The 15462-nt window shown below is 40.9% G+C and overlaps 1 protein-coding gene across 1 annotated transcript; it reads right to left on the reverse strand.

The window, feature by feature from the left end:
* Window positions 1-717: 717 nt before the first annotated feature.
* Window positions 718-8001, reverse strand: LOC139452716 (properdin-like). The gene is made up of 4 exons (XM_071234292.1): window positions 7944-8001; window positions 7010-7135; window positions 1510-1689; window positions 718-878 (listed from the first exon to the last, which is right to left on the reverse strand). The coding sequence occupies exons 1-4, from the start codon at window positions 7999-8001 to the stop codon at window positions 718-720; spliced, it is 525 nt and encodes a 174-aa protein (XP_071090393.1).
* Between the last annotated feature and the right edge of the window lie 7461 nt (window positions 8002-15462).

Here is a 15462-nt window from a genome sequence, read left to right on the forward strand (position 1 = left end):
GCGCCAAGACCTGTTCCCAACACCGTCGTTCTGCTCGTAACCTCCCATGACCCAGTTCATTGTGTTCAACTACCAACGGATTAGTTTCACAGATGCGGACAGGTACATATCTGTGACAGTTTTACAGATGAAGACAGGCACATACCTGTGGTAGTTTCACAGATGAGGAATACATACCTGTGATAGTTTCACACATGGGGACAGGTAAATATCTGTGATAGTTTCACAGATGGGGACAGGTACATATCTGTGATAGTTTTACAGATGAAGATAGGCACAAACCTGTGATAGTTTTACAGATGAGGAATACATACCCGTGATAGTTTCACAGATGGAGACAAGTATCCCCTGTGAAAGTTTCACAGATGGAGACAAGTACATACCTGTGATAGTTTCACATATGGAGACAAGTACCCCCTGTGAAATTTTCACGGATGGAGACACGTACACCCCTGTGATAGTTTCACAGATGAGGACAAGTACATCCCTGTGCTAGTTTCACAGATGAGGACATGTACATCCCTGTGCTAGTTTCACAGATGAGGACAAGTACATCCCTATGCTAGTTTCACAGATGAGGACAAGTACATCCCTGTGCTAGTTTCACAGATGAGGACAAGTACATCCCTGTGCTAGTTTCACACATGAGGACAGGTATATATCTGTGACAGTTTCACGACTATTAATTAAATACACACCTCCGTCCTGTTAGGGAGACTACCAGCATGGATGGGAGCATGGCATTTGTCTGGACTGGATCAGGTCCCAGGAGCAACCCGTTGGTACGGTACACTCTCTGTAACGGTTCTGGGTCATATAGCCACTGCACGTCGCTGAGCACGGGGACACTCCAGCCCACACTGTCCACTGGCCAACATCTGAAGCAAAATGGATTCTTTTATAGATTGATTTACATTTATGCAAATTCAAAATAATTCTGGTGTAACTCTTCACCTTTTGTATTATCGGCAATGGCCGTTCGTGATGTGATGGATTTTATTTTTTTAAATATTTTGTAAATACCAGAATATCAGTGTGTATATGTCACAAACTTAGTAACGACGTGAGGCAGGTACCAGCCGTTAAGATCCTTAAAAAATATAAGAGCACCTAATAAATCATACTTATCATATGTTTTTGCTTCGTCACTGACATGTTTGAACCAAATAAAATACTCAATGGCCTGGTTTGTTAATGTTAAGGACATCCTCTTTCATCCAGGGTATTGTATCTACATTCCATTTCTGATAAACTCATTTTCTCTCATCTAAAAGACGTTAAAGACAATTTTTAATAGCGTGCAATTTGAATCAGGATGAAAACACGAAAGTATGGGGTCAAATGGGTTTAGGGTTTACATCGTAATAGAATGGAAATATGATACACTGGATATAGCGTAGATACAATTGTTCGGGCAGGGTAATTACTTTACTGAGAAAGAAATTAATTAAATGGCCGAGTCCACGTTTAGCTGACCTACAGGATAGCACATCAACATCTGAATCTCACCCTCATCACAAGCGCATCCTGGAATGTTGCAGGTTGCCGATCTCCGCTCCTCCAGTGGGCCGTTACAGTCACTGGTAGCACAGTCAAGACGCTCTCTGGTGCGCTTCTCCACCATCACGCCCTCCCCACACGTCACGGAACACGTCCCTGGCTCCCAGCAGGTCCACGGACCGTAGCATTCTGACAGGAGAAAGAAGGGAGTCATGAGGCAGGTAGCATCGAACCCCGGACCTTCCGCTCTCCGGGCGGACGCTCTACCACTAGATCACGGAGGCGGTCTGACAGGAGAAAGAAAGGAGTCATGAGGCAGGTAGCATGCACTGAGTGAGGGAATATTGTTCTACGTCGCTTTTAGCAATATTCCAGTAATATCACGGCGGGGGACACCAGAAATGGGTTTCACACATTGTGCCCAGGTTGAGTCGTTGGTTCTAATATACCAAATACTCGATAATTTAAAACAAAAACAAAAGTTTAGGATATTTCGGAATTCTTAGAAAACTGTGACACAGCTGCACCCTAATTCTGAGTGAGCGAGTGAGTGAGTGAGGTTTTACGCCGCTTTCAGCAGTATTCCAGTAAGATCACATCGTGGGCTTTTCACATTGTGCCCATGTAGGAAACAAACCCGGTTCTTCGACGTGACGAGCGAACACGTTAACCGTTAGGCTACCCATCATCCCCAACATGCACTGACTGGATACTCACACGTTACGGTTACATGCCCACCAATCGGAGTCAGTCTACTGTGTCTGAGTGGGGTATTCATGTTAAACTGCGGCATGGAATCTCAGTGAGCTAGCACTATAAATCGGCATCAGTCCGGACTAGTACAAGCAGCCACACACACACACACACACACACACACACACATACACGTGCATGCATGTCACTATATAAGTGCAATAATCTTTGACGCGACGTTAAACCCCATTTCAGTTCACCTCGTAACATGACGGTCAACTTCCTTCTTGTTCTGCGCATGCTCAGAAAGAAGGCTGGGTGTGTGTGTTTTAGTGTTGCATTTTCATGTTTTCGGCAGCGTGCTCTCATATTTATGACTTTATGACACTGTTTCTTAGTTTTGGGTGACGTTCTCAATATCTTCTATTGCCGATTCCTTGTGTATTGTAGACACATGGCAGTTTTCTGTTGTAGTCTGTTAGCTTTCATTGATTGGCCCGGATTAAAAGGGACAACATTATTAGTATGCTTGTCACGAAGGAAATACTGTATGATGTTCCCTGTCGGCATGTCAAACGGCCACACAGAAGTGCATAAAACCGTATACCCAAGGGATAAGCCTTGGGATAAGTGAGTATTGTTTTACGCCGCTTTTGGCAATATTCCAGCAACATCACGGCGGGGCACACCAGAAATGGGCTTCACACAATGTACCCATGTCGGGAATCTAACCCGGGTCTTCGGCGTGACGAGCGAACGCTTTAACCACTAGGCTACCCGACCGCCCCCATGACGGCGGGATAACATTTGTCACCACTCGCATGTTTCCGTGACCTTCAATAAGGCTCTTTCCCCGCTCGAAGGCCGCAATGTGTCGAAACAGCGCAATCAGGAGGTGCGTCGGGATATTGGTACTTCGATCAATAGAATCCCGAGTGTATTATATTTGGGATAATACTTTCTCAGTAAAGTACAGATTCTCGTCCGTATTTAAAATTATTTGGGGAAGACGCTTTTGTTTATAAAATGTGGTAAAATGTAGATTGTCGGTTCCACACCGCTATGTACAGAGAACAGAATTGTGTCATATTAATTGATCTTGTTTTTTGTAGGGCCATGTTGGTACATTTTTTTAGATACAAATATACACGTGCGTTTCTTTACATCCAGGAAACGGCTCTGTTGACTGCAACATCCGATCGTTTGAGCCACCACTAGACTTGACTTTCCAAAACTACATTCAGTGGAATATCCATGTTATCAAAATGATTATCGAATCACCAAAACAAATTAATTAATAACCTGTTATATATACACATACACATATACATACACACACACGAACAGACACACACACACATTCATTTTTAAAAGTTGTCTGAAATGTCACCAAAACATTGTCAGACACACTACAAGTTCATTGTCGAAACAGTTGCCTTCAATAGCGTGTATGACCTCCAGATGCCTCAAAGCATGCTGTGATGCGCTTCCTCGCTTGTGCTAAGACGGAACCCGGTCGAAAAAATGGCCACGAGAGTGGCACGAGTAGCTATTCGGCTTGTCCCGGAATAACACGAGTTGGCCACAAATGGTTTGAAGTAGTTCATTCGCCAATACGGAAAGGGGCACGAGCCTACAATCGGCTTGTCCCGGAAGGGGACGAGTTGGTCACGAATAGGCGGGATATATTTGGTTCTAGTTGTAAACGGCTGTTGCGGGAAAATGTATCAAAACGCCATCGTCCAAATGATTTAAAGTATTTCATATGTAAGGTAAGCTATTCCTGTATCCGTTTTCAGCTTCAGTATACGGTGATTTGCTTGGCACGTGTTACATACACTTGGACCGCTTACATAATCATCTAGCGGCTGTGTTTCGTGCATTTTAAGCCCTAAATCCCCAGCGGGAATTCCGGGGTAGAATATGTGTGTCGCATCAGACGATTGAATTGACCTGGCGGCCAGGTTCGGAGACTTGGTTCAGTCTCCGTGGTCTAGTGGTAGAGCGTCCGCCCGGAGAGCGGAAGGTCCGGGTCTCGATCCGCGGCCGCGTCATACCCAAATACATTAAAAGATGGTACTTGTTGTTACCCTGTCTGGCGCTCGGCATTAAGGGGCTGAAACAAGGACTGGTCGGCTCGGAGTCAGTATACTGTGGGTTAAACTGCGGCATGGTATCTCAGTGAGCTAGCACTATAAATCGACATCAGTCCGGACTAGTACAAGCAGCCACACAAACACACACACGTACATGCACGTCGCTATATAAGTGCAATAATCTTGGACGCGACGTTAAACCCCATTTCACTTCACCTCAGCTTAAGTCCGATGATCCTATTCCCTTATGATTCTTACGCCATTATGCCCTTATGGTGTATGTCCTTGTGTTCTTTTGTCCATATTATCATTGTGATATTTACGTCAATGGGGTATTTATGTCAGTATGATCCTAATGTCATATGAACCTATGGTCCTATTACCCGGATGTTCATATGGTTCTTACGTCCTCAATATGCTTAAGTGCCTCTGATTTTTATGCAGTTATCGTCATTGCGGTCTTATTATTCTTATGTCCTCGTGAAACATGTTCTTATGGTACGTATGTCCCCTTGATATTTGTCTTCATGATCCTTATGTTTATGATCTTAACGTCCTTATGATTATTGTGCCCTTATGATTTTTATGGCCTAATGATTTATATTTCCTTGAGATCTAACGTCCTTAATGGCTCCTATATCATATATGACCTTAACGTCAAAGTGGTTCTTATGTTCTATTATCCTTGTGCCCTTATCATTGTTGGGTCATTATGTCCTCCAGGGCCCACTTGCACAAAACGATCTTAGCGCTAAGACTATTGTAGGCCTATGTTAAAGTATGGGAGTTAAGATCATCTTAGCTCTAAGATCGCTCTGTGCAAGTGGGCCCTGGTCCTTATGTCCTTAATCTGTATTTTATGTCCCATGTCCTTATGATCGCTATATCCTGTTTTTCTTGGAGACCGACTATTTTATTTTTATTTTTGGGTCAAGCAATTTCTTTTTGTTTTTTAAGCATAATTATTTTTTTTCAAGACTTTTCGGGGACAATTTACCTTTTTTCACACTTATGTTCTTATTGTAACAACTTAGATGTCAATAAGTGTATATATACCTATGTTGTTTAGCCCTATCCATCTATTGCTTGATAAAGGTGTTAGGATCTACACCGAAACGTCGCACTAATTGTAATAAAGAAGTTGTTTATCCATAGAACTCGTCTTACTTCATCACTCCAACTTCTAAATGCCACTGAAAGAAGTTATCCTTATCATTCGTATGACCTTGTGGTCCTTACTTCATATTTGATCTTTACGTCTTTATTATTCTTATGTCCGCATAATATTTACGTCCTGGTGTTTCCCTTTATGATTCTTATGTTTCTTATGTTCTTATATCATCTCTCTCTCACACACACACACGCGCGCCCACACGCACACGTGCATGCACGTTGCTATTTAACTTCAATAATCTTGAATGCGACACTAAATCTAATTTCAACTCACCTCACCTTGTATCGAGTGATCCTCACGTCGTTATAATTGTTATGTTTTGTTATGTTTATGTCCTTTATATTTCCATTCGATACGTACTTCAAAATGGTTCTTCGCCATCATGAGTCTTAGTGGTTAAAGCGTTAGCTCGTCACGCCGAAGGCCATGGTTCGATTCCACATATGAGTACAATGTGTGAAGCCCATTTCTGGTGTCCCCCGCTGTGGTATTCCTGGAATATTGCTAAAATCGGCGTAATGCCATACTCACTCACTTAAGTCCTTATGGTCCCATGATCCTAATGTCCTTATGATCCTGTGTGATTTCTTTACCCTTACATCCTTATGTCCTACTGTAGTTATCTCCGTATGCTGTTTGTTCTTGTGATTCGTATGTGCATATGACCTTTATATCCTAAGGGTCAGTATGTCTTCATGGTCTATATGTCCTTGAACCTTACATCACCATGTGCGATAATACTTATGTCCTTATGCTGCTTATATCATTGTGATGCGTACGTCCTTGTGGTCCCAACATCCTTATCACCCTGGTGTCCATATGAATTTATGTTCTTACCCATAGAACGGTTATAGGTTTGTCAGCACCAAACCCGTGACCATGGATTTTACCAAAGTACTAAGCGTCTAAGACGTGCATCACTTCGGTCTTTCTTTCCACATCAACCTGACACGCACTGGAATACTGTTCCAACCTGTGTTAAGCCAACCTTACTCACTCACTCACTCCCGCACCTGTACTTTATGTCCTTAAGATGATTATGTCGTCATGATCCTGGGATCTATTATGCTTACATCTTTACGTCTTTCACATGTCCTAACGTCCTATAATCCTTATGTTCTCATTATCCTTAACATCCTAATGTCCTTATTATCCTATGTCCTCGTGATTCTTATGTCATATTATCCCCTTATGTCCTAATGGATGTTTTCACTCTTTGTGATATTTGTCTTTTCATGAATCTTGTCTTTGTGATTCTTTTTACGTTATTTCCCCCTGATAATTCTAAGGTCCTTATAATCGTATGTCCTGATTCTCTGGCGACGCTTGTCCTTGTGGGTCGTTCATCGTGATCGTTCCATCCATCTGTCCATCATCCTGATGGCTTCATGATCCTTATGTACTTCTGATTCTTATGACCGTTTTTCCTTATCATTGTGACATTTTATGTCCTTATGCCCTTATGTTCTTACAATACTTGTGCTGTTTGTGGTATGGTTTGACTAGTTTACCTCAATTGCCTATTAAATATAGGACAAATCAGTACCCGACTGTGCTGTCCATGCTGTCCATGATGGTGCCGTCCATGCTGTCCACGACGATGCCGTCCAGGCTGCCCACGGAGATGGTGACGTCCATGCGGTCGGAGACATGGGAAGTGTTGCAGTGGTCGCTGTCGAAACAATTGAGCGACACAAAAATAAACTGAACTGTCATAGTGTTACATTTTGTAAGATTGCGCTTAATAATAAGTGACTCGATACCGACTTTCGTTTTGTGTCTTTTCAATCCAAACCCAGTGGCCATTCCAGGGTACAATAAATCCCCATAATAATATATGCTCATCGTAAGAAACAGCTACATGGCATGTAACACATGCAAATAACGACGGAAATTACAGAATATCGCTTAGTTAAAATATTTCATTTGCTGCTCTTTCTAGAAGTAAATGCATTTTAAAAATTCAATGTATCCTGGAGCAAACACTTGTTGCATATGAAATGGCAATGGAAACTTACGGGGTTTTTATTGTACGGTATGTAAAAAGGTAGATAGTAAAAAGAATACAGTTCAAAAAGTAAATGTTACCAACCAAAAGAAGTAACCACGTGAGTGCTAAAACACACCATGCTATCAAAAGGTTACTCTTCACCTACCTGAGAAGACAAAATAACCACGTCTATGCAGTGGGCTCGGATATTTTTTAAAAATACGTATGTGAATTCCACTTTGATCCAACATAATCAAACCATAGGTTAAGCTTCAAAAAGGGCATCCATTTAGAACCATCTCTTTCGAAGGGCTTGGAGAAGACGTCATATCATGAATTCGCTTGCACCTAGCACTCGTTAGGTATTAATATATAAAAGTTTAATACAGACCTGAAAATGTTAGAGTTGTTGGTGCATCAAGGTCGCTCTATAACACAGGGTCATAGCATAATGTACATAATGTAACTCTACATCAGCACATGTACTTACCCTGAACGTGGGAAAGGCGTGCCCCGAGTGCCAGCAGAGAGAAGTACAAAGTATGCATGGTTTGTGTCTGGAAAGCGTAAGAAAGTATCACTTTTACATCGTTATTAATATTAAACTGTAGTTAGTATTCCAAAGAATCCTAAAAAAACATTCTAAATTCACTTAAAACATTGTAAAGATAAATTTCGTCAGATTTTGTCATTCTGAAATACATACTCCCAGAACCTTTCGGAAGAACTATCCTTGATGGCGCAAACTGAAAAATATATTTTTCAGTCTTTATGAAAGGTATTGTGTAGGAATATCTTAACAATCAATCTATTTGACACCAAGAAACAATATTTCACTATTGATTTCACAGTGACATCAATAGCAATCTGTTAAAGTTTGACTTATTTGGCTTTAGAATAAAGCCTGACATCTGTTTGTCTAAAGCTACGTGTTTCGTCGTCACGTGGCTTAGACCGTTGAAGTTACTGAAGCTCACCTTGTCGGTTGGAATGAACACAAGTGACAACAAGGCGGGGGTGTACAAAATGGAATATAAAGAATCATTTATTTTGCACTCTTTGTAAACGAGAAAAACAAACCTTAGTGCACATGTTCTTTTGAGTGTGAAGTTATAACACATGTCTGGAACAACCTGGAAAATGGATCCTAGACAAAACTGGAACAGAATTGAATTTTCAAAATGGACAATTTGATAAGGATATCAGAAAAAACGAAATTATGTATTAAATCATATTCTAACTGTAACAAAGCAAAACATATTCAAATCAAACTTTTCCGACTCCATACCATATTTCCCATACATCAAACAAGAAATAACCGATTCATATTTCATCGACAGAAATATATCATATTCACAATGTAAATACACACAGTTCATGAAAGTTTGGTCTCTGTGTCACCACCATGAATTTGCATGATAACTTCTTTCAGTGGCATCTAGAAGTTGGTGTGATGAAGTAAGACGAGTTCTATGGATGAACAACTTCTTTATTACACTCAGTGCGACGTTTCAGTGTAGATCCTAACACCTTTATCAAGCAAGTGATTATTCATCACTTCATAACTTGCTTGATAAAGGTGTTAGGATCTACACCGAAACGTCGCACTGAGTGTAATAAAGAAGTTGTTCATCCATAGAACTCGTCTTACTTCAATAATGATTCCTTAGAATCCTGACATTGGAACTGTTGTGTTTGATATTATCCACAGATATACTCTAAAACTTGTATTGATTTAAGATTGCATGTGAACTATATTCTGTTAACGTATTGTTTGTGTACCCCCCAAAAAAATAAAATCATAAAAAACACGGTAGGCGGGGCACGGAGGCATTCTCTCATTCGTCACAATTTACCGTGCGGAGTTGCGTCCCTTTTGTGTGTCAGATGAACATAGGTTTCAGTCGATTATGTTTCTAGGTTGTCAGACCGTACCCGTGCCTACCTTTTCGCGAACATCTGGTGTCATCACTGATTTTCACAGCTATTTTGGCATTTACACCAATTTTTTTTCTCTTGCATTGACAGTTTATATTTACACCAAAGTGGTAAATCTCTAAGATCTGGCTGCTTGGGGCTTTCCTCCAACGTCAAGCTGACACGCAGTGAAACCAATTTGGTTCACTGAAATGTAAGCAAATGTAACAGACACCCAGTTTAGTTATTCCAAGTGACATTTTTATTTATTTATTTATTTATTATGAATTACCGTGAAATTATGATACCATTTGATTATGAAATACTCATGTGATACACTCTCATAACATCAGTGGAGACATCCCGGTGGTGTCCTCGTGATGCAAGGCCCTGAAATAGTTGTTTAGAGTTGCTTCCCCTTGCTGTTGTGTCCGTGGGGCGTGGGTTCGAATCCATGAATCTACAACTTGTGTAAACACGTTCGATATGTGACGCAATTGCCTGAAGTGAAGTAATTCTATCAATTTTAGTAAACAAGATTAAGAATCTCTGCTAAAAGAAGATTCCATTGTACGATTGTAACTGTATGATAAGCATTTGTATATGAATCACTGTCCAAACCATCTTCCCGAGGCAAGAGAGCTAACTGACTTTAAAAGTCGAGTTTCCACACTTGCCGAACTAGGCTGGAATTACTTGGCTCGATCGTAGCGCCACCAGTGGCTATTACGAGTTATGCCTCTATGCCTCTCCTATGGACCAATCAGATTCCACCTCTCGTATCATTTGCATTTGCTTCAAACAAAATGGGGGCGCCCGGTCAAGACAATCTGATCGATAATCAAGATCTATATTGTGATAAAACGGGCCTCACATCGTCAAGTGCATCAAATCATATGAGCACCTTGATTAAAGACATGAAAAGATTTGGAAAATATCTGTTGACAACGAGTTGGCGGTGCACATGGTTTGCAAATCCTGCAATCGATCGAAATCTGCATGTTTACGAACCGGATTTTGATTTCGTTGCGCGATTGTGATTGGAGTATGCATAGACTCGTTAGTCCAGCCAAAAGCTAACTCCATAATACCAGCCTAGTTCGGTAAGGGTGGAAACTGGACTTTGATACTCAGTTAACTCACTTGCCTCGGGAAGATGTATCCAATAACGATGATACCTGGTGTTCGTGAAAAGGTGAGCTTATCCTGCCCTTCCTGTGGCACCCGTGAACAACACATGCAAAGGCAAGTCAACTGTTCACCTGAAAAACACACGGCAACATGTCTCAACATGTCTACCATAACACCTTATGGAAAGCTGTAGTGAGGCCTTGAATGTTGTAACCTTGATCAAAGAAACTTTTGAGCAATAGTCGTATGACGCTCTTTGAAATCTTGGTAGAAAGAGCATGCTCATTCAAAAGTTAACGCCGATTTGAACAGTAATCCAGTTCACGGCGTGTCAGCTTGATGTGGGAGGAAAGCCCGAAGTGATGCAAGTCTTAGACGTTTACCACTTTGGTGAAACTAACGAGCACGGGCACGATGCTGAAAACATAATCAGGGCGAACCACGATTTGAAGCAACTATCAGAGTATCCTGGCGTTACCAAGAGACGCAACACTACACAGCGAATTGCGGCGCCTTAGTTCATTGGCCAATATGAATGATATTAGTTACTCCCGATCTAATTCGTTTCTTTATGCATATGGATCGGAATTTATGCTCCGATTGGCAAAAGGTAATTTGGACGGGATGTTTAATTTAGACTTCAGGTATAATGGTCAAATAGCTAATTCCCTTCCATTGATATACCCTCTTCAACTAGAAACAAAAGGGGCCAGTGAAACATTCTCATCTGTTTCATATTAAGATATGTGCATAAAGATTCAATGACACAAGAACTCTCCACAAGACTGTATTACCAGAGGGATGACATCATCTTCCCATAGTTAACTTCCCTTCATGTCGAGCAATATTCCAACATTTCACATTATTTTAGGTACATCCGTGACTGATTTCTCTTCCAAGATTTCAAAAAGTGTCATTCGACTCTTACTTATTAATTGGTAGACATGTGGAGGATATGTTCCAAATGTGACGCATCCGTGTCAAAAATAATGTCAGATGTAATACCCAATTTTATCTTTCCATGTTTCCATGACGGGTTTTGAGGTGAACAATTGATTTGCCTTTGCATGTGTTTGAGACGGATGCCACCTGGTGCCATCACTATTTAATAATAATTCATAAACACATCTTTATGATTCATTTGGGATCGTACAATGGACTCTTCTATTGGCAGAGAATTCTTATGAATGTGGAACGGTTTTTGTCGCTTTACTGTAACATTTATTTTACTTAGCGACCGAACATTATTCCCAATGAGAGAAAGAGACAAACAATTTATTTTTTACCTACATCCTGTGTTGTTGTTTTTAGAACACCCAACTTACCCCCACCTACGACCATCAGATCCTTGCATGACTAAAGGACGTTACTCCACACAATGTGTTACCCGTGCCCAACAGACTCACCAATATCAGATAACTTAACTATCGGTATCACTTGAAGAAGAGTCAGAAATCTGTTCTAGATACACAGCACATCAGATATATGAGAAATATTTGTCACAAAAATATTCTAAATAGGATTTTTAATAAAACGGAATAAACACATGTTATTTCCTCATAAAATATATTCGGTTTAGAAAAACTTCAGTTTCTAAAATTTTTCCCTTGAGGATCATCGTCAAATGTGAACATGAAAATTTTTGTGACGAAATCAACATGAAATATATCAATTCGTGTTTATAAGCCCACGTGTATCACGTATGACGTTATATCAATAACACACTAAACTGGAGATTAAGATTAAATACCTGAATTAGTAAACGCCCTCGTTATAAATATGTCAATAGAAAACATGGAAGTTACTGCAGCTCACTCAACCGCTCTGACTGGACACCACATGCGCGAACCTTAAAGGTAATGAGTGAGTGAATGCTGTAGTCCGCCGCAGTCAGGATTACTCCTGTTATATCACGTCTACGTGTACATAACCTTGGTCAGGTAAACCAGTGGCATGTTCCCGAGGCAAGAGAGTTAACTGACTATAAAAGTCCAGTTTCCACCCTTGCCGAACTAGGTTGGTATTATGGAGTTACATTTTGGCTGGACTAACGATTCTATGCATAGTCCAATCAAAATCGCGCACCGAAATCGAAAACCGGTTCGCAAACTGTCGTGCAGATTTCGGTCGATTGCAGGATTTGCAAAGCATGTGCACCGCCAACTCGTTGTCAACAGATATTTTTCAAATCATTTCATGTTTTAATGTTCGCGTGATTTGGTGCACTTCGTGATGTAAAACCCGTTTTATCACAATATAGGTCTTCATTATCGATCAGATCGTCATGACTGGGCTCCGCCATTTCGTTTGAAACAAATGCAAGTGATACGAGAGGTGGAATCTGATTGGTCCATAGGAGAGGTTTAGAATGGACATAACTTGTAATAACCACTGGTGGCGCTACTATCGAGCCCAGGAATTCCAGCCTAGTTCGGCAAGGGTGGAAACTGGACTTTAAAGTCAGTTAACTCTCTTGCCTCTGGAAGATGAACCAGTGGTTGCCAGCATGAGAAACAACGATGACAACCAGGTCATTAGTCGTCTCATAATTACAAGCTTGGATTGCAGGGACACTGGTCAGGATAGACCGGTCGTGGCCTCGAAATCGAAATTCGCCTTGACTTCGATTTTCTTCAGCTCCATACTGCTGTTAGTTGACCCTAGATGTGATAAAGGCCTACCGGCTGATGGTAGACACATCGTGGGTTCGAGTCCCAGACTCCTCATGGTTCTGATTCTTGTTTTATTTAGCTCCATGCCAATGTTCATGATTTGCCATTTAACGCCACACTCTGTAATATTACAGCTATATGACGGCGCTCTGTAAAATAATCGAGTATGGAACGGATAATCCAGTGATTGACATCGTGAGCATCAATCCATGAGGTTGTGATGCGGTGACATTCATCAACCAAGTCAGCGAGCATTACCAACCGATCCCGTTATTCGCCACTTTCGGCGAGCATAGTCGCCTTTTCCGGCAAGCATGGGTTGCTGAAGACCTATTCTAACCCGGGTCTTCACGGGTCCGAATGTTCATGAGTTAACCAAGATGTTATAGACGCCTACCAGCTGCTGGGAGACATAGACGATGTCCCGTGGCTTCCTGGGACGACACTAGTGATGTAACCACTTATTTCTAGTCGTCTCAATATGGTGTTTCCATCACATGATTAGTGAGTGTACCATATAGCCACGTAATCAAGCCCACCATTGGTCATGCAAAATTTGCATAACATATTGATGAAGTTAAAATATAAATGACAAAAACCTTTCCAGGTCCATAAGAATATTCAGTTGTATCATTCCTTTAAAATAGTTAATTACATCTGACATCATGTTTGTCAAAAAGAAACACAGCAGGAAGAGGAGCACAATTGGTACCCATGGGGATACCTACTTCCTGGCTAAAGCCTAAACCTCATATAGGTCATCAATGTAGAAGGTCAACATTTCTCATATTGTTTTCTCAGTGAAGTTCAGATAGCATTAGCGTTCAATTTTGAAAAATTGTACTGAACCTCTGAAGATGGATATGTACAGTAAACTACGGTTAAAACGAACTCGAAGGAACCACTAACTTTAGTTTGTTATAACCGTAGTTCGTTATAAACATATATACAGCAAAACTATAGCAAATAGTCGGGACAAAAAAATCAGTTCGTTATATCCGTCAGTTCGTTATAAGCGTGTTCGTTATAAACGTACTTTATTGTAAGTGAATCTATGGTCACTTTTTGTAGAAAGCCCCACGGATCAAGGAGTGACGTTTCTCCTTGAGTTTGTTATGTAGGGTAGTGGTGTACAAAGTTGAAAAATCAAATGTTGTTACAGATTGAACTTGGTTCTTTTCTGAGACTGCAAACAACACAGCAAATCCTTTGAGTGTTTGAGAATCCACGTAGTATTAATTCCATTTGTCTCATATAGATTTTGCGAATTCAAAGAAAGTCCTTCTTTAATTGTATTAAGGATTATGATTAATCTTTGAGACATGAATCTGGTGGTATATTTGCTGGACCAAGCAATATATCTCTCTTTGTACGGATTTTTATGGAGCTTTGGAATCCTGTACAAAAGAGGAATGGACGTGTCTTCGTGTTTTTGAGTGAAGTAAAAAGTTGATAGTACTGATGCATGGTTTTGGCATATTTCTTCCTAGGTTAACATGGCAGTGTTTGATCAGTCACTCATACCAAGTTCATTGATTAAATAATAAATACAGTGATGTTGGTTTTAAGACAATCCAGTGATGGACATCATGATCCAAGCAATTGGGATACGATGACATGGAACAACCAAGTCAGCGAGCCTGACCACCACTCTGCGCTGTGCAGAATTGCGTCCCTTTGGGTGTGTTTATGATCCTTGCTTTGCCAGCATCCGGTCACACACGGTTTAACTGTTCAGGACTGGTCTTGGTATTCTGTTGACCTTGTATGACAAAAGTCACAGTGTCACTGATACGAGTGACTGATACGAGTGAGTGAGTGAGTGAGTGAGTGAGTGAGTGAGTGAGTGAGTGAGCGAGTGAGTGAGTGAGTGTCTGGGTGGGTGGTTGGTTGGTTGGGTCAGTCAGTCAGTCAGTCAGTCAGTCAGTCAGTCAGTCAGTGAGTGAGTGAGTGAGTGAGTGAGTGAGTGAGTGAGTGAGTGAGTGAGTGAGTGAGTGAGTGAGTATGGTTTTAAGTCGCTTTCAGCAGTATTCCAGCAAAATCACGGCGGGGACTACCAGAAGTGGGCTTCACAGTTATACAAACTAAAGTTTATTATTTACGTGTACATTTATTCAACCCTCAAAGGCGAAACATAATCCTTATTTCTCCTCTGACGACAACCTTGAGAATATGACACAAACAGTAGCAAGCTGACAACAATAAACAAAGTAACAGTGTGTGAATGAGAGCAACAAAATGTTTTACATATCGTACTCCTTTGGGACTCCAACACGAGTCTTTGTGTCC

Source organism: Haliotis cracherodii, unplaced genomic scaffold, assembly GCF_022045235.1.
Source record: "Haliotis cracherodii isolate W230 unplaced genomic scaffold, xgHalCrac1.p SCAF_10, whole genome shotgun sequence".
NCBI lineage: Eukaryota > Metazoa > Mollusca > Gastropoda > Lepetellida > Haliotidae > Haliotis > Haliotis cracherodii.

Coding starts and splice junctions, on each gene's coding strand:
- LOC139452716 (XM_071234292.1), bottom strand. CDS start 8,001: ATGCATACTTTGTACTTCTCTCTGCTGGCACTCGGGGCACGCCTTTCC. Junction 1,690..7,009: donor AGCATGGACAGCACAGTCGG/GTACTGATTTGT, acceptor TTCTCCTGTCAG/AATGCTACGGTCCGTGGACC. Junction 879..1,509: donor AGGATGCGCTTGTGATGAGG/GTGAGATTCAGA, acceptor ATTTTGCTTCAG/ATGTTGGCCAGTGGACAGTG.